Genomic DNA, 20,632 nt, shown 5'->3' with positions numbered 1-20,632 from the left:
TTTCTTTCTGGAATTCTTTCCAGTCTGACCACAGTGCTTTCAGCTGACACCTCTGTCCATCTGTCCATGTCAGGAACTGTCCAGAGTAGGAGCAAATCCCCATAGAAAACATCTCCTACTCTGGACAGTTCCTCATATGGACAGAGGTGTCAGCAGAGAGCACTGTGGTCAGACCAGAAAGAAATCCAGAAAGAAATACAACTTCCTCTGGAGCATACAGCAGCTGATAGGTACTGGAAGGATTCAGATTTTTTAATAAAAATATTTAACAAATTTTGTTTAAAGGGGAACTCCATTGGAACAAAAATGTTTTAAATCAACTGGTGCCAGAAAGTTAAACAGATTTGTAAATGACTTCTATTTAAAAATCTTAACCCTTCCAATACTTATCAGCTGCTGTATGTTCCAGACGAAGTTCTTTTCTTTTTGAGTTTCCTTTCTGTCTGACCACAGTGCTCTCTGCTGACATCTCTGTCCATTTTAGGAACTGTCCCCCATACAAAATCTCTCCTGCTCTGGACAGTTCCTCATATGGACAGAGGTGTCAGCAGAGAGCACTGTGGTCGGACCGGAAAGAAATCCAGAAAGAAATACAACTTCCTCTGGAGCATACAGCAGCTGATAAGTACTGAAAGGATTCAGATTTTTTAAATAGAAATAATTTACAAATCTGTTTAACTTTGTGGCACCAGTTGATTTTAAATAATTAGTTTTCCACCAGAGTACCCCTTTAAGGCACCATATTAAGAATTATGTAAGGGGCAGCACCTATTCCTCTCTCCAGGGAGTGTGATGTAAATAGGACGGTCACGTGAGGGACAGAACCTTCTCCTCTCCTCTGCACCTGCCAGGTAGTGTCATGTGAGGGACAGAACCTTCTCCTCTCCTCTGCACCTGCCAGGGAGTGTCATGTGAGGGACAGAACCTTCTCCTCTCCTCTGCACCTGCCAGGTAGTGTCATGTGAGGGACAGAACCTTCTCCTCTCCTCTGCACCTGCCAGGGAGTGTCATGTGAGGGACAGAACCTTCTCCTCTCCTCTGCACCTGCCAGGTAGTGTCATGTGAGGGACAGAACCTTCTCCTCTCCTCTGCACCTGCCAGGGAGTGTCATGTGAGGGACAGAACCTTCTCCTCTCCTCTGCACCTGCCAGGGAGTGTCATGTGAGGGACAGAACCTTCTCCTCTCCTCTGCACCTGCCAGGGAGTGTCATGTGAGGGACAGAACCTTCTCCTCTCCTCTGCACCTGCCAGGGAGTGTCATGTGAGGGACAGAACCTTCTCCTCTCCTCTGCACCTGCCAGGGAGTGTCATGTGAGGGACAGAACCTTCTCCTCTCCTCTGCACCTGCCAGGGAGTGTCACGTGAGGGACAGAACCTTCTCCTCTCCTCTGCACCTGCCAGGGAGTGTCACGTGAGGGACAAAACCTTCTCCTCTCCTCTGCACCTGCCAGGGAGTGTCATGTGAGGGACCGAACCTTCTCCTCTCCTCTGCACCTGCCAGGGAGTGTCATGTGAGGGACAGAACCTTCTCCTCTCCTCTGCACCTGCCAGGGAGTGTCATGTGAGGGACAGAACCTTCTCCTCTCCTCTGCACCGGCCAGGTAGTGTCATGTGAGGGACAGAACCTTCTCCTCTCCTCTGCACCTGCCAGGGAGTGTCATGTGAGGGACCGAACCTTCTCCTCTCCTCTGCACCTGCCAGGCAGTGTCATGTGAGGGACCAATCCAGCACCCTTGGTATTACACATACATATAGGTCTGGGGATTATTTGCCGTCTCTGATGATTATATCTTTTTTTAGTTTTCCAGTCTCCGCTGAACAGAAAGAAGCAGAACATGTTGTCCTCTGTGGGGAAGGTTCCTTCTGACAGGGCGGCCGCCTCCTCGGTCAGTCAGACCGATCGTCACCACAGTCATTAAGTGTTTTGGTTTATAGATTGTTTTTATGATGCCCACCTTTTTATCTTCCAGACATATATGTCCACCTACCTGCATGCAACAGGACACATATATGAGCAGCTTCTGCATGTCCAGAACAGAGTCATGAATGGTGAGATCCATGTTCATCAGCATATTAACCCCAGAATATTATGTCACGGTATATGGGCAGCTTATTAATCCTGCAGAAGGACTGACCCCGCCCCTAACCCATCACAAGGATTCTAACTCCTCCCCTAACATACCACAAGGATTCTAACCCCACCTCTAACATACCACAAGGATTCCAACTCCTCCCCTAACATACCACAAGGGTTCTAACTCCTCCTCGAACATATCACAAGGATTCTAACCCCGCCCCTAACATACCACAAGGATTCTAACCCCACCTCTAACATACCACAAGGATTCTAACTCCTCCCCTACCATACCACAAGGGTTCTAACTCCTCCTCAAACATACCACAAGGATTCTAACCCCGCCCCTAACATACCACAAAGATTCTAACTCCTCCCCTAACATACCACAAGGATTCTAACTCCTCCCCTAACATACCACAAGGATTCTAACTTCTCCTCAAACATACCACAAGGGTTCTAACCCCGCCCCTAACATACCACAAGGATTCTAACTCCTCCCCTAACATACCACAAGGATTCTAACTCCTCCCCTAATATACCACAAGGATTCTAACCCCTCTCCTAACATACCACAAGGGTTCTAACTCCTCCTCGAACATACCACAAGGATTCTAACTCCTCCCCTAACATACCACAAGGATTCTATCTCCTCCCCTAACATACCACAAGGATTCTATCTCCTCCCCTAACATACCACAAGGATTCTAACTCCTCCCCTAATATACCACAAGGATTCTAACCCCTCTCCTAACATACCACAAGGGTTCTAACTCCTCCTCAAACATACCACAAGGATTCTAACCCTGCCCCTAACATACCACAAGGATTCTAACTCCTCCCCTAACATACCACAAGGATTCTAACTCCTCCCCTAACATACCACAAGGATTCTAACTCCTCCCCTAACATACCACAAGGATTCTAACTCCTCCCCTAACATACCACAAGGATTCTAACTTCTCCTCAAACATACCACAATGGTTCTAACCCCGCCCCTAACATACCACAAGGATTCTAACTCCTCCCCTAACATACCACAAGGATTCTAACTCCTCCCCTAACATACCACAAGGATTCTAACCCCTCTCCTAACATACCACAAGGATTCTAACCCCACCTCGAACATACCACAAGGATTCTAACTCCTCCTCGAACATACCACAAGGGTTCTAACCCCGCCCCTAACATACCACAAGGATTCTAACCCCGCCCCTAACATACCACAAGGATTCTAACTCCTCCTCGAACATACCACAAGGATTCTAACTCCTCCTCGAACATACCACAAGGATTCTAACCCCACCCCTAACATACCACAAGGATTCTAACCCCGCCCCTAACATACCACAAAGATTCTAACTCCTCCCCTAGCATACCACAAGGATTCTAACTCCTCCCCTAACATACCACAAGGATTCTAACTTCTCCCCTAATATACCACAAGGATTCTAACTCCTCCTCGAACATACCACAAGGGTTCTAACCCCGCCCCTAACATACCACAAGGATTCTAACCCCGCCCCTAACATACCACAAGGATTCTAACTCCTCCTCGAACATACCACAAGGATTCTAACTCCTCCTCGAACATACCACAAGGATTCTAACCCCACCCCTAACATACCACAAGGATTCTAACCCCGCCCCTAACATACCACAAAGATTCTAACTCCTCCCCTAGCATACCACAAGGATTCTAACTCCTCCCCTAACATACCACAAGGATTCTAACTCCTCCCCTAATATACCACAAGGATTCTAACCCCTCTCCTAACATACCACAAGGGTTCTAACTCCTCCCCTAACATACCACAAGGATTCTAACTCCTCCCCTAATATACCACAAGGATTCTGACCCCTCTCCTAACATACCACAAGGGTTCTAACTCCTCCTCGAACATACCACAAGGGTTCTAACCCCGCCCCTAACCTACCACAAGGATTCTAACCCCTCTCCTAACATACCACAAGGATTCTAACCCCTCTCCTAACATTCCACAAGGGTTCTAACTCCTCCTCAAACATACCACAAGGATTCTAACCCCTCTCCTAACATTCCACAAGGATTCTAACCCCTCTCCTAACATTCCACAAGGATTCTAACCCCTCTCCTAACATTCCACAAGGGTTCTAACTCCTCCTCAAACATACCACAAGGATTCTAACCCCTCTCCTAACATTCCACAAGGGTTCTAACCCCTCTCCTAACATACCACAAAGATTCTAACTCCTTCCCTAACATACCACAAGGGTTCTAACTCCTCCTCAAACATACCACAAGGATTCTAACCCCTCTCCTAACATACCACAAAGATTCTAACTCCTTCCCTAACATAACAGATGACACCAAGCTTTGTAGCACGGTACAGTCTATAGAGGATGTGTATATAGAGGGGGGCTGTGTATATAGAGGGGGGCTGTGTATATAGAGGGGGGTACAGTCTATAGAGGATGTGCATAGGTTACAAGATGACTTGGATAGACTAAGTGTCTGGGCATCCACTTGGCAAATGAGGTTCAATGTGGATAAATGTAAAGTTATGCATCTGGGTACTAATAACCTGCATGCGTCGTATGTCTTAGGGGGGCTGTGTATATAGAGGGGGGCTGTGTATATAGAGGGGGGGCTGTGTATATAGAGGGGGGCTGTGTATATAGAGGGGGGCTGTGTATACTAATAACCTGCAGCGTCGTATGTCTTAGGGGGGATTAAACTGTCAGAGTCACTGGTAGGGAAGGATCTGGGTGACTTGTAGATCACAGACTACAGAATAGCACAATGTCAGGCTGCTGCTTCCAAAGCCGGCAGGATATTGTCATGTATAAAAAGAGGCCTGGACTCAAGGGACAGGGACATAATACTCCCACTTTATAAAGCATTGGTACGGCCTCACCTGGAATATACTGTTCAGTTTTGGTCGCCTGTTCATAAGAGGGACACTGTGGAGTTGGAAAGGGTGCAGAGACGCGCGACTAAACTAATATGGGGCATGGAACATCTTAGCTATGAGGAGCGATTAAAGGAGTTACAATTGTTTAGTCTTGAGAAGAGACGTTTAAGGGGGGATATGATAAACGTATATAAGTATATTAATGGCCCATACAAAAAATATGGAGAAAAACTGTTCCAGGTTAAACCCCCCCAAAGGAAGAGGGGGCACTCCCTCCGTCTGGAGAAGAAAAAGTTTAGTCTCAAAAGGCGACACGCCTTCTTTACCGTGAGGACTGTGAATTTATGGAACAGTCTACCTCAGGAACTGGTCACAGCAGGAACAATTAACAGCTTTAAAACAGGATTAGATACATTCATGGAACAAAATAAGATTAATGCTTATGAAGAAATATAAAATCTCATCCCTTCCCCAATATCGCGCCGCACCCCTACCCCTTATTTCCCTGGTTGAACTTGTTGGACATATGTCTTTTTTCGACCGTACTAACTATGTAACTATGTAACTATATAACACAAGGATTCTAACTCCTCCTCGAACATTCCACAAAGATTCTAACTCCTCCCCTAACATACCGCAAGGAGTCTAACCCCGCCCCTAACATACCACAAGGATTCTAACCCCGCCCCTAACATACCACAAGAATTTTAACCCCGCCCCTAACATACCACAAGGATTCTAACCCCGCCCCTATCTTAATGTTAGGATTCTAACCCCGCCCCTATCCTAAAAGTAACCCTGATGGGTATTAAAGTGAAGACACAGACTCTTTTCTACCAAGAGGATTCTAATCCCCTCTCTAGTCCACTGTAAGGACCAGACTCTAACCTTCCCTAATCCCAGCCCTGATTGTAGCCTTGTACCTGCCATAGGGATCCCAGTCTGAACTGTGTTGTACTATGATACAATTCTAGGTCCAGTTCTTACCTGTTATAAGGATCCTTCCACCTCTCGCTCCAGGCTATTATATTTACCCCTGATCTCCCATGACGGCTGCTGTAACCTTTTGCAGGTTTTATTTTCTCTTCAGTCCTCACTGTGCTATAGCCGGGCCCATACTGCCGTGTTTCACAACCCAGGTGCCTACAACTATTGCAAAACTACAACTCCCAGCAAAAGCCTGTTCAAGCCAAAGAATGTCTGGACATGCTGGGAGTTGTAGTTTTGCAACAGCTAAAGGCACCCTGGTTGGGAAACACCATATTACAATGAGCCTGACCTCCTTCAGGCTTTTCTGAGGCTTCCTTTATTGCCATTTATCTGGTAATTTACAGACTGATATGAAGCTGCAGATGTTTATATATAAATGCTTCTCCTCTGCAGATATGAAACTGCAGATGTTTATATAAATATGAAGCTGCAGATGTTTATATAAATGCTTCTCCTCTGCAGATATGAAGCTGCAGATGTTTATATAAATGCTTCTCCTCTGCAGATATGAAGCTGCAGATGTTTATATAAATGCTTCTCCTCTGCAGATATGAAACTGCAGATGTTTATATATAAATGCTTCTCCTCTGCAGATATGAAGCTGCAGATGTTTATATATAAATGCTTCTCCTCTGCAGATATGAAACTGCAGATGTTTATATATAAATGCTTCTCCTCTGCAGATATGAAGCTGCAGATGTTTATATAAATGCTTCTCCTCTGCAGATATGAAACTGCAGATGTTTATATAAATATGAAGCTGCAGATGTTTATATAAATGCTTCTCCTCTGCAGATATGAAGCTGCAGATGTTTACATATAAATGCTTCTCCTCTGCAGATATGAAACTGCAGATGTTTATATATAAATGCTTCTCCTCTGCAGATATGAAGCTGCCGATGTTTATATATAAATGCTTCTCCTCTGCAGATATGAAACTGCAGATGTTTATATAAATATGAAGCTGCAGATGTTATATAAATGCTTCTCCTCTGCAGATATGAAGCTGCAGATGTTTATATAAATGCTTCTCCTCTGCAGATATGAAGCTGCAGATGTTATATAAATGCTTCTCCTCTGCAGATATGAAGCTGCAGATGTTTATATAAATGCTTCTCCTCTGCAGATATGAAGCTGCAGATGTTTATAAATAAATGCTTCTCCTCTGCAGATATGAAGCTGCAGATGTTGATATATAAATGCTTCTTCTCTGCAGATTTCGATCACTATTTGGAAAAGTGCATCAATGCTTCAGAAACAGACCTGTCCCCTCCACCGCTGGATAAAGAGGTACGATCCTGTCCATTGCTCTGCCTTCCCGTCCTCCATAGCTTGGTTCTAGACTGAAGGGTTCTCTAATCTCATAGAGCAAGGGGAACCTAAAATCCATGCAGTTTGGGGTGTACAGGTGGAGCATAGACTAATTTTAGGGAATTATGTAGTAATATTTGTGTATGCCTTGTGCTTACCTGTTTTAGCTGATGTGGCAGGCATTGGGGTTTTCAGCCATACTGATTACAATTCCATCACTGAAATGATTTCCTAAAGCTGCCTACATTTCCCATTAATCCTCTGGCTTTGAAGAGAGAGCGGGTGGAGTGTTAGAACGTTGGGGTCAGTTCACATCATGTCCAGTTTTGATGCAGTTTTCTTATTCAAAGCATTATTTTTTTTTAAATATTGCCACAAGGCAAAAGTGATTTGACCTAGAATCACAACTGAGGTGTTGTATGAAGATTTTAAAGGGGTACTCCGCTGCTCAGCATTTGGAACAAACTGTTCCGAATGCCGGAGCTGTCACCGGGAACTCGTGACGTCATGGCCCCACGCCCCGCCCCCTCAATGCAAGTCTATGGGAGGGGGCTCACGCCCCCTCCCATAGACTTGCATTGAGGGGGCGGGGCGTGATGTCATGAGGGGGCGGGGCTATGGCGATTCGGAACAGTTTGTTCCAAAGGCTGAGCAGTGGAGTACCCCTTTAAGTCTTTAGGGTGTATTCATACGTACAGGATCCAGCTCATATTTGATGCTGCAGCTCTGAAGCTGCAGATTTTAATGTAAATTCAATTATTGAACACCGCATCAAATATGCGCAGGATACTGTACATGTGAATAGACCCTTAGGCAGCGTTCACATGTTGAATTTATAAGCCATTTTTCACATACTTTTAACTTAATTTTGGCTGTTTTTTGCATTGATTTTCCAAAATTACATCCTGTAGTTTACAGGAAGTCACCTAACCCCGGTCAGACCGTTTTCCCCTGACAGATTAACCCCAGATTAACTCGGAAATTCCACTGCAACAGAGTCCCATAGATTTCAATAGGTTTCCTCTGCACTGTGCAAAACGATGGAACTTTCGAAATTCTGATTTCGGCATCCGCAGAAACATTGAACTAGTCTCACTGTTTTTGTGGATTCCGCTCAGAAATGCATTGTGGCCTAAACACTGATTTTTTATTTTTTTTCTGGTGATCACATGACCCAGTTACAGTAGTGAAATGCATGGATGCAGCTGTGCTGTAATGAAACAGATGGCGCTGTAGGACTAGTGGTTGGTGAGTGTGCAGGATACGGACAAAAATAAAGTTGGAGTGCTTCTTCATAGAAGTTTTTTGGGGTTTGGGTAGGATTTTCTTTTAACCCTTAAGTTTCACACCCAAGTGCTAGACAAGATGTTCACCAGACATCTGCTGCTAGGTTGCAGTTTGGTGTCCGAACTGTGGACCTCCCGATGTTGCAAAACTACAACTCCCAACATGCCCGGACAGCCGTTGGCTGTCCGGGCATGCTGGGAGTTGTAGTTTCGCAATATCTGGAGGTCCACAGTTTGGAGACCACTGGTATTCAGGATTACAATATTAATACTGGTGCTATGTTCACAGATACAAAGGGCGTTCCTGAGCAGATTGGCTGAGATCTCAGAAGAACTATTACTCCTGGAGCAGCAGAGAGAAGCGTTAGAGCAGCGCAACGCATCCTGCAGGGAGGTACGTCCAGCGTGATTGTAGCTCTGCGCAAGAAAAAACATAACAAATGCACAAAAAACATAGCAGCTCACTGCAAACGCTAAGGAATATGCAAACAACAAGTGTGCAGATTATATTGAATGGTGTTACTGTTTTACTTACTGTACATATACAATTGAGATTCTTGGCGCACGTTTTGGTCAAATTGTATGAGCCCATCCGCCACGTAAGAGCGACCTTATCAGATGGGAACCTGGCATTCGACCTACTCCTAAAATCCTTCCAGATACAAAGTAAATGACCCATGCAGGCTGCTGTGGTTGTGTTGTCCCAACCAGGTTGCCTCCAGCTGAACTGCAACTGTCCGGGCATGCTGGGAGTTGTAGTTTTGCAACAGTTGGAGAGGAACAGGCTGGGGACCACTGCTCTAATGCAGTGTTTTTATTAACTGTTGCAAAACTACAACTCCCAGCCTGCCTGGACAGCATTTGCTTGTCCAGACATGATGGGAGTTATAGTTTTGCAACAGCTGGAGGCACCCCGGTTGGGAAACGATGGTCCAGGTAATAAGAGTCAGCCCGGATCGCTAAGACAAAGGGGCCCTTACTTCAGCCTATGCCGTTCTGCTCATCACACAATATGGCACGGGATAGAGCGACATGATATCGTTGATTGTAAAGCCTCCATTCTCATTAGATTAAAGGGGTTACCCAGGAAAAAACTTTTTTTTTTTTTTTATATATTATCTGGCTCCAGAAAGTTAAACAGATTTGTAAATTACTTCTATTAAGAAATCTTAATCCCTCCAATAATTATCAGCTGCTGAAGTTGAGTTGTTCTTTTCTGTCTGATAACAGTGCTCTCTGCTGACATCTCTGCTTGTCTCGGGAACTGCACAGAGTAGAAGAGGTTTGCTATGGGGATTAGCTTCTACTCAGGACAGTTCCCGAGACACGTGTCATTAGAGAGCACTTAGACAGAAAAGAACAACTCTACTTCAGCAGCTCATAAGTACTGGAAGGATTAAGATTTTTTAATAGAAGTAATTTACAAATCTGTTTAACTTACTGGAGCCAGTTGATACATAAAAAAGTAGTATTTTTTCCTGGATAACCCAAAGGGAACCTGTCACCTTTATGCTGCCCAAACCGCGGACAGCATGAAACAGATACAGGGAGCGTGATCCTGACACACTATGATTTACTCTGAAGCACTCCGGGGTTTTAGAGAAATCAAAGTTTAAAAAATGGTGTTAGGATCGGGGTAAGTAGTCAAGGGGCAGTCCCTGTGGCTGCTCTCCGCCCTGCTGACCCTAAGTGGTGCGTCACTTAGTGCTGACGGGGCACAGAGCATACATGTGGACCTGCCTCCATGATTAGCTACCTGGCGCCTATTATAAATTATGATTTTTTTTGTAATGCCTGAGCATTTGAGAGTAAATAATATCATGTTAGGATCCTGCTTTGGGCAGCATAAAACAGATGACTTGTTACCTTTAACATCAGCATAAAGGGGTACTCCGGTGGAAAACAAATGTTTTTAAATCATCTGGTGCAAGAAAGAGAGAGAGTTTTGTAAATTCTATTTAAGAATCATAACCCTTCCAGGACGTATCAGCTGCTGTATACTTCACAGGAAGTTGTGTAGTTCTTTCCAGTCTAACCACAGTGCTCTCTGCTGCCTCCTCTGTCCGTGTCAGGAACTGTCCAGAGCACAAATCCCTGCGTAAATCCCTGCACCAAACGTCTCCTGCTCTGGACTGTTCCTGACACAGACAAAGATGGCAGCAGAGAGCACTGTGGTCAGACTGGAAAGAACTAAATCACTTCCTGTGGAGCATACAGCAGCTGAAAAGTGCTAGAAGGGTTAAGATTTTTTAAATAGAAGTAATTTACAATTCTGTATGGGGGACATTTATCATTGGCTTTACACTACTACACTACTTTAATGTTCTAAATGTCCCTGCAAATTTTGCGCAATTGCATTTTTTTTTTTTTGGTGCAATTTTTAGTAAAACATCTTTCAAAGTTGTCAAAGTTGTTTGGTGCACTGTACGCAACTTTTTGCAGTGGTGCTTTATTTATTTATTTATTTATTTTTTGCGCAAGTGTACGACAGCTAACAGGACACATACAAATGTGTCAGATGCCGGAGCACAAAGCTTAAACCCATCTCTGCAGCTCACTGGGTTCTATAATTGTGCAGAATTTATCAAGTCCTCTGCACCATTTTGGTAAATTTTTAACTATGTAAAAAATACACGCAGCAAAAAGGGGTAAAATCTTTACTACATCACACCAACATTGATAAATGTCCCCCTATAACATTACATCTTATCCCCTATCCAAAGGATGTATGATCGCAGTGGTACCGCCCCTGGGGACCCCGCAGTCTCGGTGCAGACTCTGGCATTCTGTGCCGGGTGCTGCCTCCGAGAACGAGACGTGATACCACGGCCACACCCCCTCATTACATTGTGCCACGCCCCCTCCATTCATGTCAATGGGAGGGGGGAGTGACGCCCCCCTCCCATAGACATGAATGGAGGGGGCGTGCCCATGATGTCACGTCTCGGAGGCAGGGCCCGGCACAGAATGCAGACGGCTGCATTGAGATCGTGGGGGTCCCAGTGGCAGGACCCCTGCGATCTTACATCTTATCCCCTATCCTTTGGATAGGGGGGGATAAGATGTATAAAGCCGGAATGCCCCCTTAAAGGGGTTCTCCCTTATTTATACAGTTTTTTGGTATTATGTTTGTGTGTTGTGATTATGTATATATGTATTTTCTTACCTTTTGTGAAGATCCGGAAGCTGGCCCCTTTTTCTTCCAGTGGCTTGCTGTGTAACCTCGGCCTCCGCCATGTTGTGTTCGGTAAGTGGGATGTCGGGGGGGGGGGGGGTGTTCTTGCTTCTGTCCTTCCTATCTTCTGATGTCCAAGGCAAATCTTTTCTTCCTGTTTCTTCGAATCTGCGGCCTCTTCCGGCGCATGCGCAGGTAGTTTTTTTTTTTTTTTTACCAATAAAGTTAGTTTTGTCTAACTGACAAACTATCTGCGCATGCGCGAGTACGCAAGTGCTACGCTAACAGCGTATCGTGCATTAGGTCTACGCTAATAGCGTAGCTTCGCGCAAGCGCAGACAGTTTGTCAATTAGACAAAAAAAACTTTATTGGTAAAAAAAAAAAAAAAAAAACGACCTGCGCATGCGCCGGAAGAGGCCGCAGATTCGTCGCTGAGCCACTGAAGAAACAGGAAGAAAAGATTTGCCTCGGACATCAGAAGATAGGAAGGACAGAAGCAAGAACACCCCCCCCCCCGACATCCCACTTACCGAACACAACATGGCGGAGGCCGAGGTTACACAGCAAGCCACTGGAAGAAAAAGGGGCCAGCTTCCGGATCTTCACAAAAGGTAAGAAAATACATATATGCATAATCACAACACACATAAAAAAACACATACAGTGACCCCCCGACCTACTATGGCCCCGACATACGATCATTTCAACATACGATGGTCTCTCAGAGGCAGCATCACCATACGATGCTTTTGTATGTCGGGGCCATCGCATAAACAGCTATCCTCCAGCGCAGACTGCTTCAGCTACCCCCGGATAGCCGCTTACGGTGCCCCGTGTGGTCCGCTGACGATCACTTACCTGTCCTCGGGGCTCCGGCGCGTCCCCTTCAGGATCCCCTGCATCGTCGGCGCTCTCCATCGTCGTCATCACGTCACTGCACATGCCGTCCCGTCATCCAATAGGAGCAGCGTGCGTAGCGACGTAATGGCGGCGACGGAGAGCAAGGATGCCGGGGAAGCAGAGGCCTTGCCGGAGCGTCGGGGACACCCCGGGGACGCGGCGACAGCGATGGATGGCGACATCCAGGGCAGCGGTGACGAGCGGTGACGGTCCGGAGCGGCGGGGACAGGTGAGTATAACCTCCAATACCAGTGGTCTTCAACCTGCGGACCTCCTGATGTTGCAAAACTACAACTCCCAGCATGCCCGGACAGCCGTTGGCTGTCCGGGCATGCTGGGTGTTGTAGTTTTGCAACATCTGGAGGTCCGCAGGTTGTAGACCACTGTCCTATACTTTACATTGCACGGATCCCTCAACATACGATGGTTTCAACAAACGATGGTCCATTTGGATCGGATTCCCATCGTATGTTGAGGGACCACTGTACTTATACACACATAACACACAAACATAATAACAAAAAACAGTATAAACAAGGGAGAACCCCCCTTAATGTCCACTGCAGAATATATGCAGCTTTGTATGGACCCTCAGGAAACATGTAAACGCAGCCGAGCTGAGTGAGTTTGTGCATGAATGGATCGTCGCTGCCTACACCATGACAGGTCTGTGGCGCTGATCACCGGAGACCGTTCCCACATTACGGATATTATGGACTTGGACGTGTCCTGTAATGAAGGACAAATTGTGCGCATCTCCCATCACGTGTGTGTCTCTGGCACTTCAGGGGTTACAGCGTCGGCGTATTTCACACACAAGCGGCCGTTGCTGGCAGAAGCGGCTTCGCTGACACATGAGGAGTCGTAGCAGCTGCGTCGCTACTTTTCTATTCAGCCCCCTGCGAGTGCAGATTACACCTTGCAGGTCCGGAGCGCAGGGGAGGTCGTGGGGGAATTCGCCGTAACACGGGAGCTGCTGCTTCCAGGACAAGTTCTGACTCGTGCCCCATAGAGACGTCCTCACAAGAACAGATTGATGGCAAATCAGTTATTCAAAACATCTTGTGGTGTGAATCAGGACGCGCGCCCCCCCCCCCCCCAGAGACACCTCCTGTAATCCAGGGCGAACATTGTCAGCTGCTAAGGAGCTTTTAGAGTCTATTGAGGTGTTAAATCTGTCAGTAATTGCCACGTACATTATATACAGATGCAGCGTCATTAACTCATTGTGTGCCCGGGATACTGGTACCTGATGGTGGGGCCCCAGGGGATACGAGGGCTCAGTAATAACAATAACTGCTGGGGAGATGTATAATACCTGAACTACACAGGTGCCTCACCGTGTGCCGCCATCTCCTCAGTAAGACGCTAGTTACGTGTAGATATGGTGCACGGAACACCCGGCTATCCGAACGTTCGCTGCAGATATGCGCAGACTTACAGCAGCGACATGTTTTGTCGGGTCGTGCGCCAGATTCTGGCACATTACACCAGAAATTCTATTTGCGCCAGAATTGAAAAAACCCGCCAAACTCTCCTTTTTTTTTTTTTTTTCTCGGAAAACTTAAAAAAAAAGGGGCATGGTTGTCGGGAAAGAGGGGCGTGTCCACCGAAAAGGGGCGTGTCCCTGACATTTTCACAAAAACCTAAGGTTTTCACAGAAAATTTGGTGGATTTGAGCTGAGGAAAACCCGACAGATCAGAGCAGGTGTAAAAAAAAAAAAAAAAGCAAAATGTAGGGAAACCTTTAAAGGGGTACTCCGGTGAAAAACTTTTTTTTTTTTTTTTTTTAAATCAACTGGTGCCAGAAAGTTAAACAGATTTGTAAATTACTTCTATTAAAAAACCTTAATCCTTCCTGTACTTATTAGCTGCTGAATACTACAGTATAAATTCTTTTCCGTTTGAAACACAGAGCTGTCTGCTGACATCACGAGCACAGTGCTCTCTGCTGACATCTCTGTCCATTTTTAGGAACTGTCCAGGGTAAAAGGAAATCCCCATAGCAAACATGCTGTTCTGGACAGTTCCTAAAATGGACAGAGATGTCAGCCGAGAGCACTGTGCTTGTGATGTCAGCAGAGAGCTCTGTGTTCCAAAAAGAAAATAATTTCCTCTGTAGTATTCAGCAGCTAATAAGTACAGGAAGGATTAAGATTTTTTAATAGAAGTAATTTACAAATATGTTTAACTTTCTGGCATCAGTTGATTTAAAAAAAAAAAAAAAAAAAAAAAAAGTTTTTCACCGGAGTACCCCTTTAAGTACCGAGGAAAAAAAATTGTAGGGAATTAAAACCCACAAAGAAACCTACACAACACTCTTAGTAAATCAGGGCCTAAATGTATAAGACTAAGGCTGCATTCACACCACGTTTTTGCAATACAGTTACCGTATACGTTTTCAATTTGAAAACCGCATGGACTCTCCATTGAAAACCGTATGCCAAATTATGCATCCGTTTTGCACGGTTTTGTCCGTTCCCCCCCCCCCCCCCCCATAGCAAACACTGTAGCCTACCACGATTTTTGGTCCGGGTGAAAAACCGTATTGAGACTGTATATAAGTATTTTTTTTTTTTTTAACATGGAAGTCAATGAGAACCGTATGTGCGTACGGTTCCATCCAGTTTTCACCATACGGTTTTTGACTTTGCACAGTTATTTTTCTTGAAATTTCAATCAAACAAGTGAAACTTTATTCATAATAGAGTGAGAAGTTAAAAACGGATACTGTTTCTTCTTAAAAAAACGGATGGAAGCGGACATCATTTTTTAAACCGTACACTGGTTAAAATTTGTACACACGTTTTGATACAGTTTAGTGCGGTTTTGAGGAATCAGTTTTTCATCAACAACCTTAAACGGGAAACTGTATTGCAAAAATGTGGTGTGAATGCCGCCTAAGAAACCTCTTTAAATGACATGACTTATTTTATAACATAATCAAACTTTGTGTGGTAAATTAAAATTAAAACAAAAAACTTTTTGGAACTTTTGGGGGCTTCCATTTCTAAGCAGTGCACTTTTTTTTTTTTTTTTGTAAAAATGACGCATTATCTTTATCCTGTAGGTCCATATGGTTACAATAATACCTAATTTATATACCGTATTTTTCGCCCTATAGGACACTCCGGCATATAAGTTGCACCCAATTTTAAAGGGGTACTCCGGTGAAAACCTTTTTTCTTTTAACTCAACTGGTGGCAGAAAGTTAAACCTATTTGTAAATGACTTCTATTAAAAAATCTTAAACCTTCCTGTACTTATTAGCTGCTGAATGCTACAGAGGAAATTCTTTTCTTTTTGGAATGCTCTCTGATGACATCACGAGCACAGTTCTCTCTGCTGACGTTATTATAATAATAATAATAATGCTTTATTTATTGTTGTCCTTAGTGGGATTTGAACCCAAGTCCCCAGCACTGCAAGGCAGCAGTGCTAACCACTGAGCCACCATGCTGCCCTTAGCATACATCTGCTATGCATCTGCTATGCATGGTTGCTAAAATGGACAGAGATGTCAGCAGAGAGCACTGTACTCGTGATGTCATCAGTGTTCCAAAAAGAAAGGAATTTCCTCTGTAGCATTCAGCAGCTAATAAGTACTGGAAGGATTAAGATTTTTTAATAGAAGTAATTTACAAATAGGTTTAACTTTCTGCCACCAGTTGATTTAAAAAAAAAAAAAAAAAAAAAGGTTTTCGCCGGAGTACCCCTTTAAATGAGGAAAATCTAGAATACAATGTGAAGTATGGGTCACAGTGATCTTCAACCAGCGGACCTCCAGATGTTGCAAAACTACAACTCCCAGCATGCCCGGACAGCCGTTGGCTGTCCGGGCATGCTGGGAGTTGTAGTTTTGCAACATCTGGAGGTCCGCAGGTTGAAGACCACTGGTATAGGAGGTAATACTCACGTGTCCCCGCCACTCCGGACCGTCACCGCTGCCCTGGATGTCTCCCTCCATTGCTGTCGCCGCGTCCCTGTCGCTCCGGAACGTCTCTGCTGCCCGGTATCCTCGCTCTCCGTCGCTGCCATCACGTCGCTACGCACACCGCTCCTATTGGATGACAGGGCGGCGTGCGCAATGACGTGCTAACGACGAAGGAGAGCGCCGGCCATGCAGGGGATCCATACACGGAGCAGACACCGAGGAGGCAGGTAAGGTCCCTCCCTGGTGCAGCCGGGTTAGTGTCCCTTTCCCTTCAGACGCGGCGGTCAGCTTTGATGGCCGCGTCAAAAGGGTTAATACAGGGCATCAACGCGATCGGTGATGTCCTGTATTATCCGCGGGTCCCGGCCGTTGATGGCCGCAGGGACCGCCGCGATAGGTGTGTATTCGCCGTACAAGACGCATCAACTTCCCCCCCAGTTTTGGGGAAGAAAAAGTGCGTCTTATACGGCGAAAAATACGGTAGGTTTTATTTTATTTTACTATTAAAAAAATCATAACTACATGCACCAAAATTTATACGTTTAAAAATGTCCTCTTCTGACCCCTAGTACTTTTTTATTTTTTTCCGCATACAAGGATGTATGAGGGTCATTTTTTGCGCTGTGAACATACCCTTCGGGTATGTTCACACTGGGTAATTTCCGCAATCCCGCAGAAATAACGTTCACCAAAGCTTGCTGAATGGAATTGCGAAATTTCTGCCAGGAAAATGCCACCTAAATTTGAAGCCCCATTGATTTTAATGGGATTTTTCAGCGGAATTCAGCAAAATATAGGACTGGTCTTATATTTTTGCGAAACATGGAAAGCAGAATTTCCGCGGCGAAATTTCTGCTTTCTGAATGGGACTGCGGAATCCAATTGAAAGCAATATGCAGTAAAATACAGCAACATTTTTTGCAGAATTCTTCCGCGGAATTCCGCAGGAAATTCCGCCGTGTGCACTTGCCCTTATTATGCATTTTTCATTTCTTTTGCAACGTCTCCGCCAACTGCAATTAACCTGCCGTGTATTTAAAATCCGCTTTGCTGATCTGTTCCGCGTGGATTATTTGGAGCAGATTTTATTTAATTTTTTTCAGCAGAAAGCGGATGAGATTTGTTAAAAACTGGCAACAAAATAGGCTATATGTGATCTGAAGCGTGTTAATTGTTATTGGAGCGCAGGTGATCGCTAAACGCCAGCCTCCGCAGGATTGGGAGGGGAGTCTGCGCCACAGAGATCTCAAAACAATTATAAGCAACCATGTAAAAAAAAAAAACACAAAGTATCAGGTAAAGTGTAAACACAGGTAACAACCAGGTGATGAAAGCGTAAAACCTGCACCAGGGACTGACACAATAATCTTCTCAAGTCTATTAGAAGTAATACGAAGAGGATATATACCGGGTGCGCCATTTCTATGGATACACCTTAATAAAAGGGGAATGGTTGGTGATAGTAACTTCCTGTTTGTGGCACATTAGGATATGTGAGGGGGGAAACTTTTCAAGATGAGTGGTGACCATGGCGGCCATTTTGAAGTCGGACAGTTTGAATCCAACTTTAGTTTTATCAATAGGAAGAGAGTCATGTGACACATCAAACTTATTGGGAATTTCACAGGAAAAACAATGATGTTCTTGGTTTTAATGTAACTTTATTCTTTCATGAGTTATTTACAAGTTTCTGATCACTTATAAAATGTGTTCAATGTGCTGCCCATTGTGTTAGATTGTCAATGCAGCCCTCTTCTCTATATACTGCTATATACTACTATATACCCCGCAGGAGAAATGCTAGCACAGGCTTCCAGTATCCGTATACACTGCTATATACTACTATATACACCGCAGGAGAAATGCTAGCACAGGCTTCCAGTATCTGTATACACTGCTATATACTACTGTATTCACAGCAGGAGAAATGCCAGCACAGGCTTCCAGTATCCGTATACACTGCTATATACTACTATATACACCGCAGGAGAAATGCCAGCACAGGCTTCCAGTATCCATATACACTGCTATATACTAATATATACACCGAAGGAGAAATGCTAGCACAGGCTTCCAGTATCTGTATACACTGCTATATACTACTATATACACCGCAGGAGAAATGCTAGCACAGGCTTCCAGTATCCATATACACTGCTATATACTAATATATACACCGAAGGAGAAATGCTAGCACAGGCTTCCAGTATCCGTATACACTGCTATATACTACTATATACACCGCAGGAGAAATGCTAGCACAGGCTTCCAGTATCTGTATACACTGCTATATACTACTATATACACCGCAGGAGAAATGCCAGCACAGGCTTCCAGTATCTGTATACACTGCTATATACTACTATATACACCGCAGGAGAAATGCTAGCACAGGCTTCCAGTATCCATATACACTGCTATATACTACTATATACACCGCAGGAGAAATGCTAGCACAGGCTTCAGTATCCGTATACACTGCTATATACTACTATATACACCGCAGGAGAAATGCTAGCACAGGCTTCCAGTATCCGTATACACTGCTATATACTACTATATACACTGCAGGAGAAATGCTAGCACAGGCTTCCAGTATCCGTATACATTGCTATATACTACTATATATACCGCAGGAGAAATGCTAGCACAGGCTTCCAGTATCCCTATACACTGCTATATACTACTGTATACACCGCAGGAGAAATGCTAGCACAGGCTTCCAGTATCCGTATACACTGCTATATACTACTATATACACCACAGGAGAAATGCTAACACAGGCTTCCAGTATCTGTATACACTGCTATATACTACTATATACACCGCAGGAGAAATGCTAGCACAGACTTCCAGTATCTGTATACACTGCTATATACTACTATATACACCGCAGGAGAAATGCTAGCACAGGCTTCCAGTATCCGTATATACTGCTATATACTGCTATATACTACTATATACACCGCAGGAGAAATGCTAGCACAGGCTTCCAGTATTCGTATACACTGCTATATACTACTATATACACCGCAGGAGAAATGCTAGCACAGGCTTCCAGTATCCATATACACTGCTATATACTACTATATACACTGCAGGAGAAATGCTAGCACAGGCCTCCAGTATCCGTATACACTGCTATATACTACTATATACACCGCAGGAGAAATGCTAGCACAGGCTTCCAGTATCCGTAGTTTCAGGTGCTGCACATCTCGTATCTTCACAGCATAGACAATTGCCTCCAGATGACCCAAAGATAAAAGTCTAAGGGGGTCAGATCGGGAGACCTTGGGGGCCATTCAACTGGCCCACGACGACCAATCCACTTTCCAGGAAACTGTTCATCTAGGAATGCTCCGACCTGGCACCCATAATGTGGTGGTCACCATCTTGTTGGAAAAACTCAGGGAACGTGCCAGGTCGGAGCATTCCTAGATGAACAGTTTCCTGGAAAGTGGATTGGTCGTCGTGGGCCAGTTGAATGGCCCCCAAGGTCTCCCGATCTGACCCCCTTAGACTTTTATCTTTGGGGTCATCTGAAGGCAAATGTCTATGCTGTGAAGATACGAGATGTGCAGCACCTGAAACTACGGATACTGGAAGCCTGTGCTGGCATTTCTTCTGCGGTGTATATAGTAGTATATAGCAGTGTATACGGATACTGGAAGCCTGTGCTAGCATTTCTCCTGCGGTCTATATAGTAGTATATAGCAGTGTATACGGATACTGGAAGCCTGTGCTAGCATTTATCCTGCGGTGTATATAGTAGTATATAGCAGTGTATACAGATACTGGAAGCCTGTGCTAGCATTTCTCCTGCGGTGTATATAGTAGTATATAGCAGTGTATATGGATACTGGAAGCCTGTGCTAGCATTTCTCCTGCTGTGTATATAGTAGTATATAGCGGTGTATACGGATACTGGAAGCCTGTGCTAGCATTTCTCCTGCGGTGTATATAGCAGTGTATACGGATACTGGAAGCCTGTGCTAGCATTTCTCCTGCGGTGTATATAGTAGTATATAGCAGTGTATATGGATACTGGAAGCTTGTGCTAGCAT

General features: G+C 44.7%; 1 protein-coding gene across 5 annotated transcripts in view; it reads left to right on the top strand.

Annotated features, from left to right (window-relative positions):
- LOC130283530 (uncharacterized) overlaps nucleotides 1-20,632 on the top strand; it is a 208,781-nt gene that overhangs the window by 35,635 nt on the left and 152,514 nt on the right. For 4 of the 5 annotated variants that reach the window (XM_056533165.1, XM_056533166.1, XM_056533162.1 and 1 more), the window contains exons 8-11: nucleotides 1,801-1,886; nucleotides 1,971-2,049; nucleotides 7,175-7,248; nucleotides 8,845-8,949. In XM_056533165.1, the coding sequence (XP_056389140.1) occupies nucleotides 1,801-1,886; nucleotides 1,971-2,049; nucleotides 7,175-7,248; nucleotides 8,845-8,949 (344 nt within the window). The remainder of the gene's footprint in view (nucleotides 1-1,800; nucleotides 1,887-1,970; nucleotides 2,050-7,174; nucleotides 7,249-8,844; nucleotides 8,950-20,632) is intronic. The other variant, XM_056533164.1, reaches the window with a different exon arrangement.

The sequence above is a fragment of the Hyla sarda genome, chromosome 7 (assembly GCF_029499605.1).
Source record: "Hyla sarda isolate aHylSar1 chromosome 7, aHylSar1.hap1, whole genome shotgun sequence".
NCBI lineage: Eukaryota > Metazoa > Chordata > Amphibia > Anura > Hylidae > Hyla > Hyla sarda.
Note: the sequence above shows the minus strand (reverse complement) of the source record. Positions and strands in the feature narration are given on the sequence as shown.